This window comes from Capra hircus, chromosome 9 (genome assembly GCF_001704415.2).
Source record: "Capra hircus breed San Clemente chromosome 9, ASM170441v1, whole genome shotgun sequence".
In the NCBI taxonomy this organism is placed as follows: domain Eukaryota; kingdom Metazoa; phylum Chordata; class Mammalia; order Artiodactyla; family Bovidae; genus Capra; species Capra hircus.
The window spans coordinates 27,284,887-27,309,817 of record NC_030816.1 but is presented as its reverse complement, the minus strand read 5'-3'; the positions used below and the strand labels follow the sequence as shown (position 1 = coordinate 27,309,817).

The window sequence follows — 24,931 nt, the reverse complement described above, 5'->3', positions numbered from 1 at the left end:
ACACACAGATACGCACACATGCATAGCTGGCATATGACTGTTGTTAATGGCTGGAAGTTGTCGTTTCATCAAAGCCTTGTATTAAATTTAACGTTTCTATGTGTGTTTTTTTTTTTTTTTTTTTTTTCCCTCCAGCTATGGGAGGTTTATGGAGACAGGCGCTGTCTGCGAACATTTATTGGTAATATTTCTTTTCTCTCTGGCTATAAATCTGTTCGGAACTACAGTAACATCATCAACAGTAATTTTACTACTACTAATTTTGCTACTGATGTGAAGGAAAGCCTTCACAGACTTGAGTGAGTCTTGAAGGAGGGGTAAGTCTCCCATGTAAACAAAGAACTAGGAAGAGAGAGCAACAGAAGCTGAAGCAGAAGTGATATGAGAACTGCATTGAGGGAACCACTCAGTGAGGGAAGCTCAGCATTGTAAGCTTGAGGAATACAGTGAGAGGGGAGAAAAGCAGTGGAGGTGGGCAGAGTGTGAAAGACCTTTGGTCTATCTTGGGGGTCTTTGGAAGCCAACAACTGAACAGCTCTTGCAGGAAAGCATCATGATCAGAATTTGAAGTTTACAAAGATCACAATGGCAGTACAGAGGATACTTTGGTGGGGCAGACCTGGAGACAAATAAATGATTTACAAAGTTACTTCACTAGTCTGGATTAGAGATGATGAGAGCCAGAACTAAAGCAGCAGAAAGAGAGGAAGGGAACAATAAAGAGTTAAATAAAAGCAGTGGCTCTTAGTAAACTAGAAGTGAGTGTAAAAACAGTGAGGTGGAAATCTGGAGCGACTCCCAGGTGGCTGGATGAATGGGGGTGCCATTCATCTTAGGAAGATGATAAGGTTTCAGACTCATGCAATTTGAGCTGCTTTTGAGATACTGAGATGAAAATATCTTGTAAGCAATTAGATAGCCAGATGTTGAGCTTTGAAGAAAGGCCAGGAATTGGCTACAAACACAGGTAAAAAGAAGAGGTTGAGAGAACTCCTTGAAGGAAAGAAGACCAAAAAGAGGACAGCTTTGTGGCAGACTAGCCTTTTGGTAGATTGTCTTTGTCAGATTTTGCATGGAGACTGGTTACATTTCCAAATTTAACTATACCGAAATGAAACGGTATTTGAATTATATTGGCTCTGTTTTTAGATTTACGTGGGAGTCCATTCTGTAGTGCTTTGTTAAGATTTTAGGGCCTCATTGCACAAATAAATACTGTCTGAGATGCCAGGGCAGCCCAGAAGACTTTCGGGAAGGCTCTTGGCAGCATTCAGGAATGTCTCCTGTGATGTAGGGGATTTGGTCCTCGTCTGTACCCCCTGCTCTTGCTGCTTTCCACTGGAAAACTGAAAATTCCTACTTAGACAGATGATAACAGCTCTGACCAGGACTCCCGCTTTAGGAAGGAGTGCCTGCTTGCCATGACTAGAGGTCATCGGCAGTGGTGGTGATTTAAGGCCCCTGGTGACCATTTGTGCCATATGCACATTTTGTACAGTTGTCTTGGTCATAGTGGGATAGTGAAAAGTAGGAAAGTTTCTGCTTTCATTTAGTCACATTTTATTTACCCCTATAACTTTCAAAAGACTTGATTGGTCCAGTAAGATTGATTTCTAAGCAAAGCACCTTGAAATTAGTTTATTGTCAAATGCCATTTTAAAACTAAATGTAGTTAATATTTGTTTTTAAAAACATTTAGTCTGTGAGATGCTGAATCCTTTCTATGAAATTCAGTAATATAATCTCAGAAATAAACAGTTATTGAACAGAGGCCACAATTTTCATGAACATCAGCTTTAGGTCACTTTGTTTTCACTTCCGGCTTGGCTAGTAATTTCAGAGTGAACCTTAAAAATGTCACCAGTCATTTCTCTTTCATTGGCAATAATTGGACTGTTAGGTTTTCTCAGATTCTTGACCAGTCTTCTGCTTTATGTATTACATTATTAAGAGAGTGCCATGAGAGACCATTTAAAACAAAGTTAGATCTTTTCTCTTGATTCTTACTTAAATATTATGCATCAGAATCTCCTAAGGAGCTTTTCAAAGGGAGGGAAAACACCTACATTCTGTAGCCCACACATATTCTGAGTCAGTAAATCAGGAGGTAGAGTTCCAGTGATTTTGACTCACAGCGTGGCTTGGAAGACACTATTTAATGCTGTTTCTCTTATGATGGTTATATTTTAAATGAAGACTCCACCTCACCTCCATTTCTATTGTCTCTGCTTTTAGGTCACAGTAAAGCTGTTAGGGACATCTGCTTTAATACTGCAGGAACACAGTTCCTCAGTGCAGCTTATGACAGGTATCTTAAGCTCTGGGACACTGAGACAGGTAAGAGCTCCCTTATACTAACACATAGTTACCTTAGAAATTAGCTGTTTTAAATGGAACAATGTGAGTAGTCTTCTGTACCAAAATGGTACCTTCACTAACTGCTGATTCTCATATCGTTGGCAGTCAGCTAATACCACAAAATGTATATAAAGTTGAAACTGAGCTGTAAAAGTAGCTCTTTCAGTATGAAACTTCCTTTCCATGAAATACAGTTTAAAAAGCAAATATATTGATAGGTAAGGAAATTTGAAATTTTCCATAGACTATTTAATCTTTAGGTTATCCCCTACATAACCTACCATGCTGCACTGTACAATAATAGAAGCATAATATATGTGTGATGAACAGAATTAAATTTAATTGCCCCAATTAGTTAAAATGTAGGTCTAAACTTCCATGGGCAGATTGGTTTTATATATTCACAGACATATTGATTACATTAGCACATTGTGGCTAGTATAATTTTATATAATCAGAGAACCATCTTTCATCCTACTGAGTTTTAAGGATAAAGAAAATAGCTAATAGTTATTGAACACTGTTTACCAAGCATTATTCTAAGCACTTACATGCAGTATCTTGTTCAGCCCTAACAATATCACTCACTATGAATTTAAATACTATTATTGTTATAGATGAGGAAACTGAGCCTTAAGAGGTAACTTTTCCAGTGTTATACAGCTAGTAATGGTCAAATTGGATTTAAACCAAGGTCTTTCTAATGCTAAACCCCATACTCTTAATCTCTTCAGCAGTGGTCCTCAACTCTTTACTGCATGTTTTAAGTACCTGGAGAGTTTTATCTGCTCTGAAATTGATGATACAGATTTACTTTTGAAAATATTATTTTTAATCATTAAAAATTCATGAAAAGGAACAATGTAGTTTGCAGTAAAGAACGAACAGGCTGCCATTTCTCCAAATTTATTAGCAAATGATCTCTAGATCTTAATTCCAGGGTTGTCTTTAAATGGTCAAATTTATTTTACCTACTTTAACTTGGGTCTTTGGTTTTAGGACAGTGTATATCAAGATTTACAAACCGAAAAGTACCTTATTGTGTCAAATTTAATCCTGATGAAGATAAGCAAAATCTCTTTGTGGCTGGGATGTCTGATAAGAAGATTGTGCAAGTAAGTCTCTTCACAATATTTTTATTAGATTCCTGAGCTTTACATTGTATTAGGGACTGGAATAAGGAATATTAACTTGTTTAATGTTTGCTTCTTTTAGGGTCTACTGATGCTCTAGTCTTAGCAGAAAGCAGTAAATGTATAAAAAGATGATATTGGAGATTTCTTTTCCTTCTCCATTCATCGTGATTATGACCTTTGTTTTCATAAATCTGCTCTACTTCTGTCTTTGCCCTTTCCCTTATTTGATATACAGTGGGACATTCGAAGTGGAGAAATTGTGCAGGAATATGATCGGCATCTGGGAGCTGTCAACACCATTGTTTTTGTCGATGAGAACAGGAGATTTGTAAGCACATCCGATGATAAGAGCCTAAGAGTTTGGGAATGGTGAGTTTTTATCAGTAAAAATCTGATTTATATAAAGCAAACAACTTGAAATTTTGTAGCCAAAGAGAAAGCCTGATAATACACAACAATCTGAATATTTTCACAACTGATCACTGTCCTGTCAATCAAATTGGTTTAACTATTCAAGTATCCAGACTTTGAAAATTAAAGTTTAAGCATGCTACTTTTCATAGTCTTTAGGTAACCTATCCAAAGAATATGTATTTTGAGTCATTTTTCTTATACTAATTAAAAGCTTATATAGTGCTTTCTTACATTCTTTATTAGGTATTTTATTCGTCTTTGCAAAAAGTAGGGACAACACACATATAGACTGTATTGCTTATGCTAGGGATTGTGTATAAGACCCTATCCTTAGAAAATTAGAAACTATTTTAAAATCTCTTGATTTTCTAAACATCTGCATTTTGATTATTCAAAAACTTGCCCTAGGTCATCATCCTTATGTCCTGCTGTTCATAGCCTATAATGGTAGAATACAAATGTTTTACTTGTAGAGTATAATCAGAATATATTGGTAAGTTATGCTTTCCTAGAGGGAAAAAAAAAAAGTCTTCTAAAGTCAAGAAATAATAATGTCACTAAGTATCTATCATAGATCACGTTTTATAATTGATTTTCAAAGTAGTACATAATAATCTTTTCGTCAGAGTGAATGTTTGGTTGGAGGCCAGCTTGTTTTTATAGTTACTTATAAGACATGGCTGGACTGTGGCTACAGCCTTCAAGGACTAGAAAGTGTCTTTCTACCCCCAGAAGTTGTTCTGCTGTAGGAAGTGAGATGTCTTAAACTACAGGCATCAGTTTCCTCCAGAAACTGAGTCTGTTTGGGGACCTGTAAAAAGTAAAAATTAGTTGCTCACTCATGTCCAACTCTTTGTGATCCCATGGACTGTAGCCCACCAGGTTCCTCTGTCCATGGGGATTCTCCAGGCAAGAATACTGGAGTGGGTTGCCATTTCCTTCTCCAGGGGATCTTCCTGATCCAGGGATCGAACCTGGGTCTCCTGCATTGCAGGCAGATTCTTCACCATCTGAGTCACCAGAGAAGGACCTGAGCACATCCCTAAACACATCAGGACAGTTTGGGTAATTGAAGATTTAATGTAATTTAACTAGTTTCTCCCACACTCCCTCCACATTACCTCCAATTAATGGAGAGTTGACTACTATATACATAGTCTTAGCATTATTCTTAAGGTCCATGATTTGAGACTATCTTTTAACTAAGATCTCTCCTACTTCAGAAATGATGTTACATGCTGAGGACCTAATTAAGACATCATTTCATATGGGCCACCTTAGACCATTTATACAACAAAGTAGTTAGTTTAGCATACATATAACTGTTTTGTTTTTATGTACTCTTAACGGTTTGATTATACTTAAACTTTCAGGTGTTTGTATCTTCAGATGGTATTTTCAGCTCCATTTGAAAATGTATAAAAGAAATTGTTAACTGTTTAAATGATACACACCAGTTACAGGGCTTTTAGAACACTTGTGAGTGTTGCATTGGTCAGCAAAATATTTTGATTAAATTAAATGATAACAGGCTTTTTTTCCTTCTCAGATATTAAGAAATACTCCTAAGAGTCAAAATACTGTTTCATTATGAATGATGACATCCTATAGATTTCAGTTCAATTCTCACTTGCTGTTTAGAGCCTTCCTAACCAATCCTCACATGAGATTAGGTGCCTCTTCTCTATTATCCCACACAAACCTTCGCTTCCCACAGCTTTTTATTAATAGTGCTTGCTTATTTATTCCTCTTCTCTGACAAGCTCCTTTTTTTTTTTTTTTTTTTTTTTTACGGGGCGTGGGGTATATATGTATTTTTTAAGTATAGTTTATTTATAGTGTTGTATCCTGACAAGTTCTTAACCATGAGAGAAAGAACTGCCTCAACTCTCCATCTATCTCCAACACCAGCACAGTGCCTGGCACAGACTAGATATCTAAGAAAATCATTATTGTCATAATTATTAATGATGTCACATTTATTGAGCTCCTTCTGTGTCCCAGGCACACTAAGCATTTCGCCTGAACTATTTCATTTAATGGGCAAGTAATCTTATGAGACAAGTATATTTGCTTTTCCTGTTTTATAGGTAAGAAAACTGAGATACATTACGTAATCTAACCAAGTTCCCATGAAACTTGAAAGAGCCACAATTTAAACTCAGATCAATCTAGTTCTAGAAATTTTCTTTTGTTTTTCTCCCCAGTTTTATTGAGGTATAAATAAAATTATAATGTATTTAAAGTGTACAACATAATGATCGATATACAGTGTGAAAGAATTAATTAACTCTTTCACACTGAGTTAATTAACATATCCATCACCTCACATATTTACTTTTTGTTTGGTGAGAACACCTAGTTTGTACTCTTCTAGCAAATTTCAGTTATGCAGTACAGTATTATCAACAATAGCCACCATGTATACACTAGAACATCAGACCTTATTCATCTTACAGCTAAGGGTTTGCACCCTTTTGCTAGCTTTGCCTAATTCCCTACTCACCCCTCCACCCATCCCCTGGCGGCCACTATCTACTCTATGAGTTTGACTTTATTTTTTTTAAAGATTGCACAAATAAGTGATACCATGTAATATTTGTCTGTCTCTGACTTATTTCACTTAGCATAATATCCATCCTCCTGGTTTATCCAAAGGAAAGTTAGTTTTCTTAAACAATATCATACAAACTAAGCCTATTACACAGTTTTAAAGGAGAACAGGAGATGTAACTAGATATTGAGCATCCTGTGGTATCCTATATCATGAGCTGTCATAGGCATGTTTTCTCCCAAAGGCATTTATTTTTGTTAAATTGTTTTTCAAAGAAAATTTCAGAGGTTGACATTACATTTTTGTTAGGGTGTTTTGTTTTTTTTATTTTGATGATTTCATTTCCAAGCTGAGGACTGTTTGTAACATGCTGTGCTGTGCTGTGCTTGGCCACTCAGTCGTGTCTCTTTGCGACCCCATGGACTGGAGGCCGCCAGGCTCCTCTGACCATGGGGATTCTCCAGGCAAGAATACTGGAGTGGGTTACCATGCACTCCTCCAGGGCATCTTCCCAACCCAGGGATTAAACCCAGGTCTCCCACATTGCAGGCGGATTCTTTAGCAGCTGAGCTACCAGGGAAGCCCTATTTGTGGCATATTACAGGCTTATTATACTGATTTATAATTTCTAATTAGAATATAGTATTATTAAATAGAACTATACCTAGCATTTTTGCTAGTGATTATGAAATTCATAGGTGTTCAGATTCTTTATATAGAGAATCTCTTGTTGTAGAGCTCATTGTATCAGGAGTCCTTGAAATAAGGGATCTGTTTAAATTTTTTTGTTTACTTTTAGTAAAACACGGATTGATAATGAACCTGTAGTATTGTTAACTTAATTTACAAAATGCTCTTATTTTTTAAAATCATGTTATAAAATTATCAACTACTAATAATAAATATGAGAAAGGAAAAGCAGTTGAACCTTTTTAAGATTAAGTCCGTCTCAGTATATTTGGATCATTTTGAAGTCACTTTCTCACTGTTATTTAGAGGTATAAAGGGTTTGAGATTTGATAAATATTACTGTTTCTCAGGTAATACCAGAAAATGTTTTCCTCCAACAAAGACTGTGACAGAGTTTTTTTCTAGTTGTTTACTTCTTCTGGGGTGATAGATGGATACAGAAGATCCATACTTAAAAGGCATATGATTATTATTATTGTCATTGTTGTTTTCTAATTAATCAGTCTTTGAACTTGAACCATAGTTTGAAATTGAAATTGGTGCTTTATATTCTGTATTATTCATCAGATTACATTCCCCACACATTACTCTGTAAAAAAACATTTCTGATATCTTATGAAAATAGCAAGACCAAAATCCTTCAGAATTACTGGATTTTTTTTATTATTATTATCATGGAGAGTATTAAAAATGAAAAGACACTTAGAACTTTGGATGGTTTTAGATTTAGGTGACTAGTTTTGAATTTTTGTTGTTTTCATTTTATTCTTTTTTATTTTGTAATTATTCTTAGATTCTCATAAGAAAAAATGTTTAATGTTTTTTCTTCCACACTGTACACATTTGGAATACTTTACATGTAAGCTGAAAATAGAAGATGTTTAGGTGCTTAATCTGCCAGAAATTATGAGATTTCTGGATGGGCTCGACCTGCTTGCAGATCCCTGTACAGCTTTGCCTACCATCTACTTGCATTGCTGAAGGCTCTTTAGCACTTGAACCTGCTTGCAGAGCGCCGAGTTATGGTTGATTGGCAGGTGAAAGAATACTTCCCTGCAGCCTTGCCTCAGACATCTTGCTTCTGTCTACCATGGTACATTTTTAGATGAGTTCATTATTAAAGAACTTATAATAACAGATTATTTTTTAACATAAAGGGCAAAGTTAAAATCAAATAGTGGTAGAAAACTAAATCACTGACACTTGTAATTATCATGGAAAGTCATTTGTAAAAGTAAAAGCTTTATAATAATAGAATGTCGTTTCGTGGTTTTCCTTCCTCCAGGAAGTTTCATGAAACTTTAAATATATAATTTCAAGAGCATCTCTTTTGTTTCAGAGATTATTCTTCTAAAAGTACTTTTAAAAGTTACTATTCTGATACATTATTTTTAATTTTTAGGGATATCCCTGTGGATTTCAAGTATATAGCAGAACCCAGTATGCACTCAATGCCTGCAGTGACTTTGTCTCCAAATGGTGAGTTAGTAGATAGTGTTTTTAAATGAGCTTCTAAGACACTGTGTGATTTCTGTTTTCAAAAGAGCCTTGGCCATTCCCTCCTGGGGGAAGTCTGTCACAGTGCCATACTTGTATAGTAGGAATAATCACTGATTTTCATGTATGAGTCACCTCACCCATTCTCTTGTTTTTTTTAACAAAGGTAAAAATAAAAGAAACAGTGATTTGCAACATTACCCGAGCATCTAAGGATTTCCATCTGAGAATCAGGGTTTTTGTTTTTTGTGTTTTTTTTTTTTTTAATAATTCTTCCAACAGAATCATGTTCAGCAACTCATTTAGTGATTTACTGTGAGCTGTTTTTCTTTCGGGGAATAGGTAATTTTGTTCTGGTTCCTTATATGAGAACACCTTAGCAATTCACCTTAGCAAATCATAAAAGATTTTCTCAGGCAAAAATTTAAAAGATAAGTCTGCTTAATATCATTTTCTATTCAGTAATTCATTGCCTTTTAAGTACAAGTACTACAGATATACTGATATAATTTTACATGAGGATATTAAAGTAGAGGACCTGATGTTTGGGCACCATGGTCATCAAAGCCACTGCCAGCTCATATAGCTACTGTGAGACTAGAGCAAGGAAGAGGGAGCAAGAAAGAGTTTGCTCTTCCAGTCAAGGCATCTACCATAGGCAGATCGGTGGACATTTGCAAGTGTCCTGTGATTTTCATGAGAAGAGCAACCTCACAGGGTGCTGTTCTGATAATCACCATATTGTATACAGTCACATTTGTGCACCTACATTTCATACAGTGTATTTTTAAACCATCTGTCACCAATACTGTGCCCATCTTGAACAAGGCCACTTACCTAGTCTGACTGTGAACATTGTTAGGGTCATCCTTTATCATGTCTATAATATATAGGATGCAAAGATACTTCAGTTTAGACTCTAGTGGTTTTGGTGAATCCTGGGTAGATAAAAGCAATGTGGCCCAAATCAAAAAATGGGCAGAAGACCTAAATTGACATTTTTCCAAACAAGACATACAGATGACCTATAGGCACATTAGAAGATGCTCTTCATCACTAACTGTTTGAGCAGTGCAAATCAAAAACTACAGTGGGGTACTACCTCACACCAATCAGAATGGATGTCATTAAAAAGTCTATAAATAATGCTAGAGAGGGTATGGAGAGGAAAGGTGACTCTTACACTCAATGGGAATATAAATTGGTGCAGCCACTACGGAAAACAGTATGAAGTTTCCTCAAAAAACTAAAAATAGAGTTGCCATATGATTCAGCAGTCCTACCCCTGGTCATATAACCAGAGAAAACTGTATTTTGAAAAGATTCATGCACCCTGTGCTCATGGCTGCACAATTCCCAAGGCATGGAAACAGCCTAAATGTCCATTGACAGATGAATGGGTAAAGAAGATGTGGTGCATACATGCAGTGGAATACTACTCAGCCACAAAAAGGGGTGAAATAATGCTACTGCACAGAATGGAGGGACCTACAGGTTATCATGGGCTTCCTTGGTGGCTCAGTGCAAGTTTCGACTCTGTCAGAAAGAACCCCTGGAGAAGGAAACGGCAACCCACTCCAGTATTCTTGCCTGGGAAATCCCATGGACAGAGTAGCCTAGTGGGCTACAGTTCATGGGGTCTCAAAAAGAGTCAGACATGACTTACTGACTAAATAACAAAAGAGATTATCATACTAAATGGAGTAGGTCAGAAAAAGAGAGACTAATACTATATGATATCACACATATGTGAAATCTAAAATAGAACACAAATGAATATATGTATAAAACAAAAATGTATTTTCAGGTGTAGGGAACATACTTGTGGTTGCCAAGGGGCATGGGGGGAGGATGTGGAAGTTTGGAATTAGCAACAAACTATTATATATAGAATGAATAAACAGTAAGTTCCTCTGTATAGCACAGAGAACTATATTCAATATTTTTGATAAACCATAATGGAAAAGAATATATGTATATCAGTCACTTTGCTATATAGCAGAAATTAAATGCTACATTATAAATAAACTATTACTTCAATAAAACTTTTTAAAAAGCATTATGTTACTACAGCATTATTACTAAAATTGTTTTACTAAATTTTTTTTTTTTTACTAAAGTTACTAAAGCTGTTTTTATCATATCTTTGTACAGTTTTATTTAATAATCCTAGGTTTTCTCACCTGGAGTTCATCTTTCCTCTTTCCATAGTTAACATAAATAGTCTTTTTCTCTCCATGGTTCTATTATTTATATTTATTACAAATTCATTTCATTTCATAAAATTTAATTTTGTTTTATTAATGCTAAACTCAGGAAGTTTTTGTATATCCTTATTTAAACAGAAGAAAGCTTTTATAGGAAAAATGCTAAATGATACAAGATTTTATGAGCAAAATCCCTTACTCTATAAAATACAAATATTTCTCACTTTCAACAAATTTGTAACACTTCACAGGCAGTATGGTAAATTTATTTTCCTATTATTATATTAGTAGTTGGGAACAAAATAATATAAATGACTGAACCTACTTAAATAAAAGTCTTATAAAGATTTTCAGTCTTCCTCTAAAATGTCTCATTTATTAAATTTACAGGGAAATGGCTAGCGTGCCAATCAATGGACAACCAAATCTTAATTTTTGGAGCACAGAACAGATTTAGATTGAATAAGAAGAAAATTTTTAAGGGCCATATGGTAGCAGGCTATGCTTGTCAAGTAGACTTTTCACCAGACATGAGGTAAGTTTAAACTTTCTCATTTATTCCCATATTTATATATGATGATATAAACTACTACTATACAAATAGTAATGCTGTACAAATCACTTTTATATATGTAATTGTATGAAAATTGTTCAGGTTGTCTAAATGCAAGATAAAAGACAGAACAAATTAAGACAGTTATATTTGGTGCTTTTTCTTTTAAGCTCTTCAGTATCTCTCTCTACTTTGTTAGTTCTGTGCCCTTTAAGCACATAATGAGTCCCTGTCCATATAGGCAATGTCTTTCTTTCTTTCTGCTTTTCTAAGCAAGGCTGAGAGGACTATGATCACTATATTGCTGTGATTTAATGAGCCCCAGAGGAATTAATCCTGTATTGTGGCATTGAAGTTAACAACTTCACTGCAGCTTTTCTGTGCTAAATCTTCAAATCCAGCCTCTGACTGTTTCTCAGTCACACTAGATTTTTGAAGCCTAGAGCCTTTCTAAGAGTGAAACTCTGTATTCATTCCACTGTTGTTAGCTAAATATATGGGTGTCACTAATTCAGAAATTCCTGTAAAATTGTATGTTTATCCTGGTAATTGGCACTTAGACTCCTACCTTTGAATGAGTCTTGGACATATTCAGAAGCTTTTGGAGCCAAAAATAATTACAAAGATGGTAGTTGAATGGGTCTACATGTGTGTGCATGGTCTACATGTGCATGCATGGTCTACATGTGTGTTTGTGGTCTGCATGTGTGTGTGTGGCCTACATGTGTGTGCATGGCCAACGTGTGTGTGTGGTCTGCATGTGTGTGTGGTCTGCATGTGTGTGCATGGCCTGCATGTGTGCGTGGCCTGCATGTGTGTGCATGGTCTACATGTGTGTGAAATTGACCCCTTTACACTGTTTCTGACTGTCTTAGAGAGTGACTGTGATACTGCATTCACTGTGGCCCATGGGTCTCCCAATTTTCCAAGTTGAAAGTAATTTTTCTCTCTTACATTGGTCACTCAACGGGGAGGTTTGTGGACAGGAGATTAAATTATAGCCTGCTTTACACACTACCTTATTATTCAAGTATTATACAGCCACATTGATTTTTTTTTTAATGTTAGAATAAGAAATATAAACTCTTTCTCTGTTCCTCATCTTGTTTACCATTTTAAGGTCCTTGAATTATTTGAATTTATTTTTCTTCTCATTACAGCTATGTGATTTCAGGAGATGGAAATGGAAAGTTAAACATCTGGGACTGGAAGACCACAAAACTCTACAGTAGATTTAAAGCTCACGATAAAGTGTGTATAGGTGCAGTATGGCATCCTCATGAAACATCTAAAGTCATAACTTGTGGTTGGGATGGTCTCATTAAATTGTGGGATTAATGGGATTAATCCTTAAACTATCTAGGATCATTTTTGATCCAATATCATATTTAACTATATTTAATTATTAAAGGTGTTGGATGACAACTTGATTTACAGGTTATGATTTTCTTACATGGCCTTATGAAGTTGAACCATTGTTAAAAAAAAATCTTTGTAAATTTGGCTCATATAATTTCATTAGCCACTTTGTTTGGTTCTTTATAGATGTTATTTATACAGAGAATGACTATGGACTTTACATTTGACAAGTGGTTATTGCTGGCAGGCAGTTTGGGTTTACCCCCATGGTGTACTAAAAGGAACTTTTTGGAGCTGAGAAGGAATCCCTAGTGGATTACCTCTTCAACAGAAAGGAAAGATCAGGGATGATATGATTTAATGTGAATCTGAAAGAAGGATAAAAACCACCCACAATTACTGTTCCCATTATTTTCCATGGGTCAATTCTAATCTTTTGGATTCAGGAGTCCCATTATTTTTTATTACTTATGTTGTGTCTATTTAGTTGTAAGCCAGCAATCTTCTCTGACTGCAGCATTTCTCTAATTGTTAAACAGTATAAAATAAAAATCAGTCCAGAGTTCTTTCCTTGGCTTTCTTCTTGATCAGTATAGACAGGACTATATACAATCAGAGAATCACATTATTTTTGAAAATGGAACTCAAGAGAATGAATCAAGACTTTGAATTGTATTTGTATTTACTGTCCAGTAAGGACCTGGCTACACTTTCAGAAATCAGGGTCTCCTAGGTCACTGTTTCACAAATGTTACTATTGAAATACTCCTCATAGGAGATTGGATGTGAGAACATAGTTCAAAATGTCAGCCTGTAATTTCTTTGAAGCTGTATGTTTTATCTTGAAAACTAATCTGATTTTGCTTATGAATATATGCAATAGAACTTTTTAAGATTAGAAAAATGTTAAACTTCTTTCCAAATCTTTGGGTAAAATTGACACTCTGGAAAGATGGGTTCCTAATTTGAGAAGCAAGGACTGTGATTGGTTTAAAAAAGATTTTTTTTTAACTTCAGATTGTGAAATCAAGATAGCTTCTTAAATATAGTAGCTAATAGCACTTTAGTTTGACAAGCCATTTCTCCTTTCTTTTTTTTTTACAAATCTATGTCAGATGTTTGAATGTAGTGTGAAATATTTCAGTGCCATGCGATAAAAGATTGGCTCATAGCTGCTCAGACTGCTGACTTGGAGACCCGAATCTTGTTGAATGTTGATATCCTAGGACCATTACCCCTGAGTCCTGTGCTATCAAGAGCAATTAATGCTCCATGCCCTTTGAACTTCCATTTTTAAACATTAAAATTTAAAAAGACCTGGTATAGATGACCAGGTGCTATAGCCACATATAAATTTCAAATAAAATTTAAAAAGAGAATAAAAGCGGTAGAGGTGTATTTTGGACACAGCACTCAAAGAAATAATACACTGCCTTGCTGCTGCCATTTCTATTTCTTGATCTGTTGGGAAGGGTGGCTGCCATTTCCTGAAGAGGAAAAAATTCAATCAGGAGCTTTTCTGTAGTCCCAACCACTGGTTTTAACAAATGTGAATTACTGAAATGTGATGGGACAAAGAATTAATCATACATTTGAACTGTCTTGTTCAGGACCAGTATTATGTATGTTACAAATCATAACTTCTAAATCTGGGTTTATTTTATTAACTGTTTCTAAACTAAGGAACTGTATATAAAAGTTGTCTCTTTTTTTAAAAAGATGGTATTTTTAAATAAAGCTTTTTTGTAGAAAGTGTTATCAAAATTTTTGTTCTTAGTCTCCTTTTGAGTCTCAACTCTGAGACACCAGATTAAACCATTTGCAGATTTTAAATGGGTCCTTTTTGTGGGCTTCCCTGATAGCTCAGTTGGTAAAGAATCTGCCTGCAATGAGGAGACCCTGGTTCAATTCCTGGGTCAGGAAGATCCGCTGGAGAAAGAAAAGGCTACCCACTCTAGTATTCTTGGGCTTCCCTGGTGGCTAAGCTGGTAAAGAATCCACCTACAATGCGGGAGACCTGGGTTTGATCCCTGGCTTGTAAAGATCCCCTGGAGAAGGGAAAGGCTACCCACTCTAGTATTCTGGCCTAGAGAATTCCATGGACTCCTTGGGGTCACAAAGAGTTGGACATGATGGAGCGACTTTCACTTTCACTTCAGTTTTTCTGGGGAGAAATGATGCTTTAAAGGTGAGTATAGTATATTAATGGGCTTATCCTAAATAAGTGACAACAGTACAAGACAATGCCCTCAGAGCACACATAGTAAGTTTTAACACAGTCCATATTTATTCAGTTGGTGCCACTGAGTCTTGATTGCACCCATTTTAGAGTACACAAATGTGTGGGGTTCTTTTCCAGCATTAAAAATTTCAAGATCATATTGTGACTGGAAATAAGTGATTACCATCTGGCTCTTTTTCCTCACTGCAACCGTTTTGTCACACCCAAGAGAGATTACCTTCCTAAAAGTTAAGGATATAATGATGCTTCGGTAGAAAGTTTAATGAATATTTACATAGTGAAGCACAAGCTGGGAATATTTCATCCTTAATAAGGAGCCAGTTTTAAGATAAGGAACATAGAGTAGTATCAAACAGGCACTTCTCTAAGGATGAAAGTATAGAGTGATTTTTGAGGATGCCTTGTGAGGCTGGTTGATGTTCTTAGCTATTAATTACCTGGAAGAAAACATGGACAGTGAAATAACAAACCCTATGGTAGCTGTAAGGATTGCAACACCAGCAACAATTATAGAGACTCTACTTGAAAAATACTGAATGTGGACTGAGAACTACCTGGAGATGGTGCCCCTTACTGAGAAACAGAATTCAGAAGAAAGTAGTGGATGATTAGGGAACCATAATGAATTCAGGTATGAAGAGGGAAGTGTGAAGTGCCATCCAGGTCAAAATATCCATCAGCAGTATTAACTTTGGGTCTCAAAGAGACCTAGGGAACACTGATGCTATTTTTCATCAACAATGATGTTTTTCTCATTTTTGTCATCTTTGAAATAGAGCTATATCTTAAAATCAATCATATGTGATAATTTAATTGGCAGCATTCTTTCTTAATGGATCATAAAATTACTGATGAAATACAGTATAAACAAGGCAAATACTAAGGGGACCTAAGAAGAAGAGAGGAGCCAATGGAAAGAAGATTCCATCATAGCACTTGGCTCAAAATTCATGTTATCAAATATTTACTTGATCAGTGGATAAATGAATGACCTAGCAAAAGGTCCCCCTAGAACCAGTTTTTTATCTAAATTTTTCAGCTTATGGATTTCCAAACCATGTGATTATAAATTCAATTTCTTAGACTGAAGGTTTCAAATTCTTAGAACAAACTTTGATCTTCTACAGAGCTACAGGAAGGGTAGACTTCCTTGTGCTTGGAAGAAGGGGGATAGAGGTCCTTTATTAGAACCCTCTTCCATTGAGATGGTCACCCTCCAAAGGTCCCACTGCTACAGGTATCAGCTCCAATCCTACCCACCGAACAACAAGCCTTATCTCGTGCTTTATGCTTTAGGCCCCTGGCCCTCACTGGTATACTAAGACCACTGCAGTTCCTGCTGTCGGTTCCTGCTACCTCTCAGGGTCTAGGGTCCCTCTGAACTCTTTGTGTCTGAAGGTTTTTCTTTCTTGGGCATTCATATATATACAGAAACGTGTGTGTGTGTGTGCGCGCGCGCATGTGTATAGACACATGCATACATATATATTCACACAGATACATACAGAAAGATCACCATGAAAATACATCCTTAATCGAGTATCTTTGGATATTACCACTTTGTTAGAACATTCTAAAACCACAGAAGTGTAAACAAATGCAGTCTGAAACATTCTGGTCTTTAGAACCTTGGGAGCTTAAGTGTGTTACCTAAAAAGGTACTTTACCTAAGGGTACTTCACCTGATAACTGGAGAGCTATGAAGGCTCTTGGATTCATCTTTAATGGGCCTTTTCTTGTGAATAAATATATCATTTGGTTTCTCTTGAATTTATCCTAAGACTTCCCTTTTATAGCACACAAATCAAGAAAGTACCTAACCACCGTCTAAGCCTTCTCTAATCACAAAAATCTTAGAATAATGAGATTCTTAAACTAGAAGAAACCTTAGAAATCAAATATTCCAACCTAAGATAAGAAAATAGGCCAATAAGGGTGATGAATTGCTTGGTATCACACAGCTAGTTAGCAGCAGGGTCAGAATCTTTCTCCCTTCATCCCTCTATCCTGTCTCCTCTACATACTGCCACTTAATTGTGTATTTTAAAATTGTCATATTTGTGTTGTGATTTTTGTGGCTGAGGTAGTTAATAGACTGTGTTTATTTCATCCTTTGGTAAAACAGAACCTGTAACTAAAAGACATTCCAACAACCTGTTCCACTAGAGTTAGACCAAATGGTAACTGTGCTGGGAAGGACTTTTCTGACTTCAGTCAAATAGCCTGGAGAACATAATATGCTCTCTCTCCTTTTTACTCTTTGAAAAACTACCTTAATATTTTTTGTCCTAAAAAACTGCTGTGGTTTTAATCACTTTTATAGGAATGCCAGCCCCTGCCCTTGACAGAAGTAGCCTTACATCATCATACTTTCTTTCTCTCATAAACTGAAAAATATTCTCCATGGTACTGTGAGTTGTGATCTAACACACTGACTCTAAAAAGTTGTTCTCTGTTAAAAAAAAAAAAAAAAAAGACAATGAGGAGTGAGAAAGGAAGACAGGTTTAGTATCCTAGGATAACTTCTAACAATACTTGAAAGTGAAGTCGCTCAGTCATGTCTGACATTTTGTGACCCCGTGGACTGTAGCCCACAAGGCTCCTCCGTCCATGAGATTCTCCAGGCAAGAATACTGGAGTGGGTTGCCATTTCCTTCTCCAGGAGAATCTTCCTGACCCAGGGATCGAACCCAGGTCTCCCGCATTGCAGGCAGACGCTTTAACCTCTGAGCCACCAGAGAAGCTCAACAATACTTGAGCCTTTAATTATTATCGTATTTATTTGACTCAATTATTATATAGCTCTCAAGTCCCCAAGGTCAAGAAAGATCTTCAGGTTAGCATCTTCAATCAGGAAAGAGGACTACTGCAAGTAGTGTAATAAACAACCATGTCCAGAAAAGGACTTGTGTCTTAACCAAAATGAGAGAGACTGAGTCATCTAAATTCCAAAGATATTTTTAATATCAGAAAAAAAGTCAATGACAGATAATGATGAAATAATTTCACTGAAAAATCCTATGTGAGATAGCTTTCTTTATACTCGTATTCAACAATATTTATGGAGCACATCTGACCTAGCAGGTCCCATGGTGGGCACTGGGGATACAGACATGGCTCCTACCCTCATGGAGGGAAAGTCGTCACATAAGCAGACCCATGAAAGAAAAAGGAGTGTGAAGCTGGGGAGCACAGAAGACACGGTGGTGGTGGTAGCGGTTTAGTCGCCAAGTCGCGGCCAGCTCTTGAGACCCAGTGGACGGCAGCCCGCCAAGCTCCTCCGACCATGGGATTTCCCAGGCAAGAACACTGGCGTGTGTGGCATTTCCTTCTCCAGATCTTCCCAACCCAGGGTTTGAACCCACGTCTCCTGCATTGCAGGCAGTCTCTTGCATTGTAGGTGGCTTCTTTACTGCTGAGCCACCAGGGAAGCCCAGAAGACATCTAGGGAAACATAACTGGGGGCCTTCAATAAGGGGGGTCCCTGAGAAAACAATGTTTGATTTGACATCAATCCTTGAAAAATAATATTTTCTTGTAGAGATAGCTTATTTTTATTGATACAAAATTGTGGTTTCTCACTAATGTTCTAGAACTCACTTAGACTTTTGGATATTATATGATATAGACCTACCTAGGGGTGATGTCAGAATATCTAATGACCAGAGATGTAGGACATAAAGCAGAATAGAAGCTAAATACCGAGAGGGGTCAGGGTCCTGGAGACTGCCTGTTGTGCTGTGCATTAATTGCTTGATCTTGGGGCAGTCTAAGGGTCTTGTAGGAGGAGCTGCAGTGAAAGAGAACCACTGAGGGACTCAGGACCACAGTCATTGCCCAACCTAGCTCCTTGATACATGTTAATTGCATATCTGTCATATACATACTAAGCTTCTCTATTAAAATAGTCTAGATTAGAATTTAAACTTGGCAGGAAAAAGAAAATCCCTTACTATTTCAGACAATCTTATTTCACAAAACCTATCACTAAGAAAAACTTAAAATATTTTATGAGAATATGAAGCTGCTAGTTTAACACAGCATTAGTTTTAACAGGTATTTGTTGAGAACTCGTAGTTCCCTGTATTGTACTTAACATTAAGTATGGCAATATTTAGCTTGCTTGATTTACTTAAGGACAGAAATACAATAAAAGAATTTCTATAATTTCTAAATTTAGGCGGTTTAAGAATATATCGAATCTTTGGGTTCCAATTTCATGTGGTACATTCAAATACCTCTTTAAATGTGAGAAACAGGAACATATTTTAGCATATAATTAAATGCACTGAATTAACAAAGAACCAGCAATTGGCTAGTACAAAAAAGAATTATGTTATTGCTTAAAGGCAAACATAAACATCGCTAAAAGAAGAGAATTATATTACATAATTGAGCTTGTAGGTACCATTGTATGGTCAAGTAGTGATAGAATTATCTGTTTCAATGAGGCCTTCATTTTTCATCTGGAGAAATATGATGAGGCTGGTTCCCTGGTATTAATTCAAGCTTTACAAAATCCAAACATGTAGTATTTAGGAAACACAAATCTTGCATGGTATTTACTATATAATAAATAAAATCTTATAGCCAAAGCAGAAATGCTTACATGAATAACTGATTTGAACTAAACACTGTAAATTCATAAATTTGCTTTTGTTCTAGCCTGATGCAAAGACTAGTGGACCTTTAGTCTAACAGAAGTTTGTTTACGTCTTCCTGGCTCCCTTTATTTGAACATGTCAAATAGTTACAAATATTTATTGATAACCTATTATAACTACATAAAATGTAATCATTCTAAGAAAAAGGAGAATGAGGAAATTGTTTTTCTTTGACTTTAATCTCAGATTATGACATAGACTTCGTGCCTAAAGGTTGACCTCTGACTCTCTCACATCCTCATATGTCTTTCGTCTAAAACAGAATCATTTGATAAGAGCATTATTAAATTTGTATTTTCAGATTCATTTATTAACTCTGGTAGGAGTTAATTAAGAGATGTGTGTCACAGATAGTCACATCTGAGTTCATATACCTGAAAGTCAAAGGCGAATTTGAAACAAAGGAAATGCAAACTATACTTCCAAGTGACTGGGCCCTTCTTGAAATCCAGAAGCCATGTGGGACCAGCCAGGGCCAAAAGTCACTTCCAAGCCTTGCAAGATCTTTTTGGCAACCTGAATATATTGTCAGAGAAGTTTTGGGACACCATATTTTTCAGTAAGCTTCCATTTGGTGGACATATTTTAATTGAATAGATTGTTTAAACCTGCCTGCTACAAAAATGATCCCCTCTCTAACAGATTACAGGTTTGGTCCTGGTATATTAGTAGACTTTTCTTCCCATTTACTAACCAGGAGGCAAAAATGTGTCCTTGCATTTGTCAAATGCTATTGAAGCAGCCCTGTGGAGGGATCTGCATGGACTTTGGGATCTGACAGGCTGAGATGTGAACTGCTCCACCATGAGAATAATCTAAATAAGCTACTTAACCTCTCAGAGTTTCCTTACCTGTGTAATTGGAAAAATTGCACTTCCTTATAGTGTTGTTTGGAGAATTAGGAATAATCTATGCACAGTATTAGGCACATAGTAAACTCTCAGAAAATAGCAGCTCTTGATTCTGCATGTTTGTTTCTTGCATTTGATTTGTCTTGTTTTTGTGGTGGCCCTGGCCTCCAGGGTGAGGGCCAGGGATGCTGCCCCAACATCCTACAATGCACAGAATGGCCCTCCTTCCCTCCCCCAACAAAGAATTATCCAACCCAAATGGAAATAACACTCAGGTTAAAAAATCCTGGCCCACACAATAAGCATAATAATTCTAGAAGCAGGGAAACCATAGCAACAGTCAGAATATTCATCACAAATTTCAAACTATCTATGAAGGGAATGAAGGACAGTCTTAGAAAAAAGCATAAAATAAATACAAATAACTATTGAACAGGCTGCCTAAGTAGGTGGGTGTGGGTGGGTGTGTTTGTGATTTATTTTGAGTTTGTCTTTATTTTTTCTCAACAGTACATCCATTCTTGCTTCAGATATATATATAGATGGATATAGTGTGATGAAGTCAATGTTTTGTACCACCAATCTGGAATAAGTGGTAACTTAAGCTGTACAAAGGGAGCTTTCAGTAATGTTCTTAATCTTCAAGACCATGAATTAGGAACCTTGGTATGAGTATGAATACATCTAAAACCTAATCATACTAGACTCTTAGAATTAGTATACTTCATGTGCTTAGTTGCTTCAGTCATGTCTGACTCTTCATGACCCCATGGACGGTAGCCTGCCAGGCTCCTCTGTCCATAGAATTCTCCAGGCAAGAATACTGGAGTGGATAGCCATTCCCTTCTCCAGGGAATCTTCCCAAGCCAGGGATCAAATCTGGATCTCCTGCATTGCAGGCGGATTTCTTTACCAGCTGAGCCACCAGGGAAGCAGTATACCTCATGCTGCTGCTGCTGCTGCTGCTGCGAAGTCGCTTCAGTCATGTCTGACTCTGTGCAACCCCACAGACGGCAGCCCACCAGGCTCCGCCGTCCCTGGGATTCTCCAGGCAAGAACACTGAAGTGGGCTGCCATTTCCTTCTCCAATGTAGGAAAGTGAAAAGTGAAAGTGAAGTCGCTCAGTCCTGTCCGACTCCTCGCGACCCCATGGACTTCAGCCTACCAGGCTCCTCTGTCCATGGGATTCTCCAGGCAAGAGTACTGGAGTGGGGTGCCATTGCCTTCTCCGAGTATACCTCATACCTCGGTGTATAAGGGTTAAAAGGTTTTAATAAAAAAGATCTACTGTGTTTAATGTATAAAATTTTATTAAAAATGAAAGGTAATCTATGATATAATCCAAACAGGATTAGGACTAAAGTTAACTTTGTTTTGGAGGTTATACCATGCAAACTAACAAGATAAACCACTTTAGAGTTTTATGGACTTTTTGTACTTTTGAAATACCTACGGACGTTGAAAGCAACTAAACTGCTAACTTATTCAAGCTGGCCCTCTCACATCAATGACTTTTATTAGTGTCCTGTAAGTTTTAATTTAAAAAGCCTCATTTATATTAAAACAAATCATCACTGCTAATTCAGAAAGTCTTATTCCCTTTTGAAGTCAAGTTAGTAAGATGATATAACTCTATTATATTTGGCTTCTCACCTGAGTAATGATATTTTCGAACCACTGCAAAAAGCAAAAAAGCCAACCCAGGGAATGTTTTGAGTAGAAGGAGGTAAAGCAATGGGGATAAGGAATTAAGGTCTAGTAGTAATCAGTACTCTACGCTCTCCCAAAATTTCTTAAACAGTGTATATATTACTGTTCCTTAGGATATAGAAAATGCCAGAAGATGTATTTAATATATCAAAGGTAATAATTTGATTTATTTTTATACTATTTAATTAATTTATTTGAAATAGGATTTTTGAAAATCATTTATAGAAGTAAATGTCTAATTCTTATAGACAGAAAAGATGGAGATCATTCAAACTATTGAGAATATGCATTCTCTGCTTAATTTTTTAAAATATATAAAATATATACAGTGTGTTTGGTATTACCACACTGTATCTGTCCCAGGAAAAAGAGAGCACCTGGCCCTCAGGCCACAGGCATACAATGAATGCCAATTGGCAGAAAGGAAAATCTCATTTAATCTTAGAGATAATGTTTTTGGTTTTTTTTTTTAAAAAACCATGGCCTCAGCAAAGGTTGAGGAGGAATGATTGAAATCTACAAGGCTGTAAAGAATGTTATTGACACAGTGAACAAGAAAATCCTTGAAAGAGGTGAGTGAATAGCAAATGAAAGGCCTTATTTTAAACAGCAGGCTACATATTTAAGGATCTCATCAACCCAATAAAAATAGAAATGTTATATAATTTCTTTTTCATGGTGGTGAACTCATGGTTTATAGATACATAATTAATTTTAGGGAAAACTGAGATAAATGGGGGATTATCTTCCAAACTGAGGTGAGGAAAGACAAGCATTTCCACTCTGTTGGAGGCAAATAGGCAAAGAGCCTGGGTTTGGGCAGATGGCTGTTGACTCCTATGTCTGTCCCCTCAACATGTATTAACTGTTTCCCTACCATGTGCCAAGCTACATGTACTACAAAGGTAATAACACAACCTCTGCCTCAAGCAAGTCACAGGCTAGTGGGAGACTAGACAAGTAAACCAGTAACTAGAATCATGGACATGTTCCCTGCTGCAAATATTTCCTTGAGTTCTTGATGAGATCCTGTGTCCTATTTCCATCTTGTATTCACCCAACCCAGAGTATAACAGCTACTCGCATTGAAAATATCTTTTTTCAGGAAAAGCTGAGGTTTAGATAAATCTTTGTAACTGTGAAAAAGCCTGAAATCCTGTAGTTCTAACTCTTTGAGGAGGCTGTACCAGAACCGCACAACACTGCTGTCACTGCCACTGACCTCAAACCCGGGCCAGTGGAGATGGATCTCAAAGATGAGCTGTCCAATTTGTTCGAGGACATCTTCCAGAATAAGATTTTCCAAAACTTTCCATTCTGCGCTTTCCAGATCTGCTTTGAGAACATCAATCTGTAACAAAAGGATGAAATGAGATTAGCAGAGTCAGTAAATATTGTTAAAAATACCATTGCTATCAGGAGCATCACCATATAGCTGCTTCCCAAAAGAGCAGAAATTTTCAAATTTTAGAGTTAGAAGTCTTTTTCAAATGGCCACTTATGACATGATTTTCTAACCTCACTCCACACACAAATCATGATGGACCCTCTTACTCTGCCCAGTGGGCATGGACGTCCAAGAAGGAAATGCTGGAGCATATATATCTCCATGTCCACAGTTTCTCCCCAGCAACCAATATGTTGCTTAGGGGAACTCAGTCCTGGCAGAATGGTGGCCTATAGGGAAGGACTGGCAGAGGGCCATTGCCTATAGAAACCACCTCAAAAACATTGACAACTCCTTTCCCCCCACCAATTTCTTCAGGATTGAAAGCTATACTAGACTTGGGGAAAAAAAAAAGTATTAACAGTGACTTTTTAAAAAAGTATATGCCAGTATAGCATTCTAAGAAAAAATTAATAAAACCATTCCCTGTTCATTTAATGAACACAAGTTCACATTCCAGGTGAGATGGAATACAGGATGAAAAGTAGGATGGGAGAGAGTTTGCCATTAAGTTATGAGAAGGATTTCCTTTCTGCTGGCTTTGCACAAAATCCATTAGAATAACAGAATACCAGACACCTCCAGAAAGCAATGAAAGCTAATTACTTACCAAATGCTTCTATATCCTGGCACTATGCTAAGTGCTTCACCTTGCAATATTCATTTACTCCTCTCAACAGTTCTGCAAGGGTGTATCCCTATTTAAAGTTGAGGAAATCAGGCTCAGAGAGTAACCCATCCTTGGTCACACAGTTGGAGAGACAGTGGTGAAACATGAATTGAGTCTGTTTATATGGCCCATGTTCTTAATCATGACATGAAATTGAATTCCCATAAACCACAAAAGGAAAAATGGTAAATCAGAGTTCCTAAAAGGCTTTTGCTTTGGAAAATAAGGTGCTACTGGAGAGGGAGTAAGGGTCACTGAGTCCAAGTATTGTTATCAGCATCACCATTTTACACTGGAAAGCAGAGCACTTTCCAGCTTAAAGAATCACTTTCCCACATACATTATCTCAGCAAAATAGCCCTCTAGGTAGGCAAGGATTTGGTAAAAAGGACTTTGCTGCTGCCAAGAAATGGGGGGAGGGGGAGTAAAGGGGATAATTTGACCATACAGAAGGCTAGTACATTCCGACACAAACTGGAATAATTAAGATGGAGGGAATCACTGCAATAGAACAAAGCCTACAGTTCCAAGAGGTGACAACAAAACCCTAAACAGCTCTGCAGGAAGCTGCCAACTGAA

The 24,931-nt window shown here is 36.8% G+C and overlaps 2 protein-coding genes across 2 annotated transcripts in view; one reads left to right on the top strand and one right to left on the bottom strand.

Annotated features, from left to right (window-relative positions):
- CDC40 (cell division cycle 40) overlaps positions 1 to 14,524 on the top strand; it is a 46,845-nt gene extending 32,321 nt beyond the window's left edge. Inside the window, exons 9-15 of the mRNA XM_005684575.3 lie at positions 136 to 181; positions 2,236 to 2,337; positions 3,358 to 3,473; positions 3,730 to 3,863; positions 8,555 to 8,631; positions 11,247 to 11,391; positions 12,570 to 14,524. Of these exons, the coding sequence (XP_005684632.1) occupies positions 136 to 181; positions 2,236 to 2,337; positions 3,358 to 3,473; positions 3,730 to 3,863; positions 8,555 to 8,631; positions 11,247 to 11,391; positions 12,570 to 12,747 (798 nt within the window). The 3' untranslated portion in view covers positions 12,748 to 14,524. The remainder of the gene's footprint in view (positions 1 to 135; positions 182 to 2,235; positions 2,338 to 3,357; positions 3,474 to 3,729; positions 3,864 to 8,554; positions 8,632 to 11,246; positions 11,392 to 12,569) is intronic.
- The window catches only part of METTL24 (methyltransferase like 24), a 119,919-nt gene continuing 116,730 nt past the window's right edge, over positions 21,743 to 24,931 (bottom strand). The window contains exon 5 of the mRNA XM_018053074.1: positions 21,743 to 23,586. Coding sequence (XP_017908563.1) covers positions 23,272 to 23,586 — 315 coding nt within the window. The 3' untranslated portion in view covers positions 21,743 to 23,271. The remainder of the gene's footprint in view (positions 23,587 to 24,931) is intronic.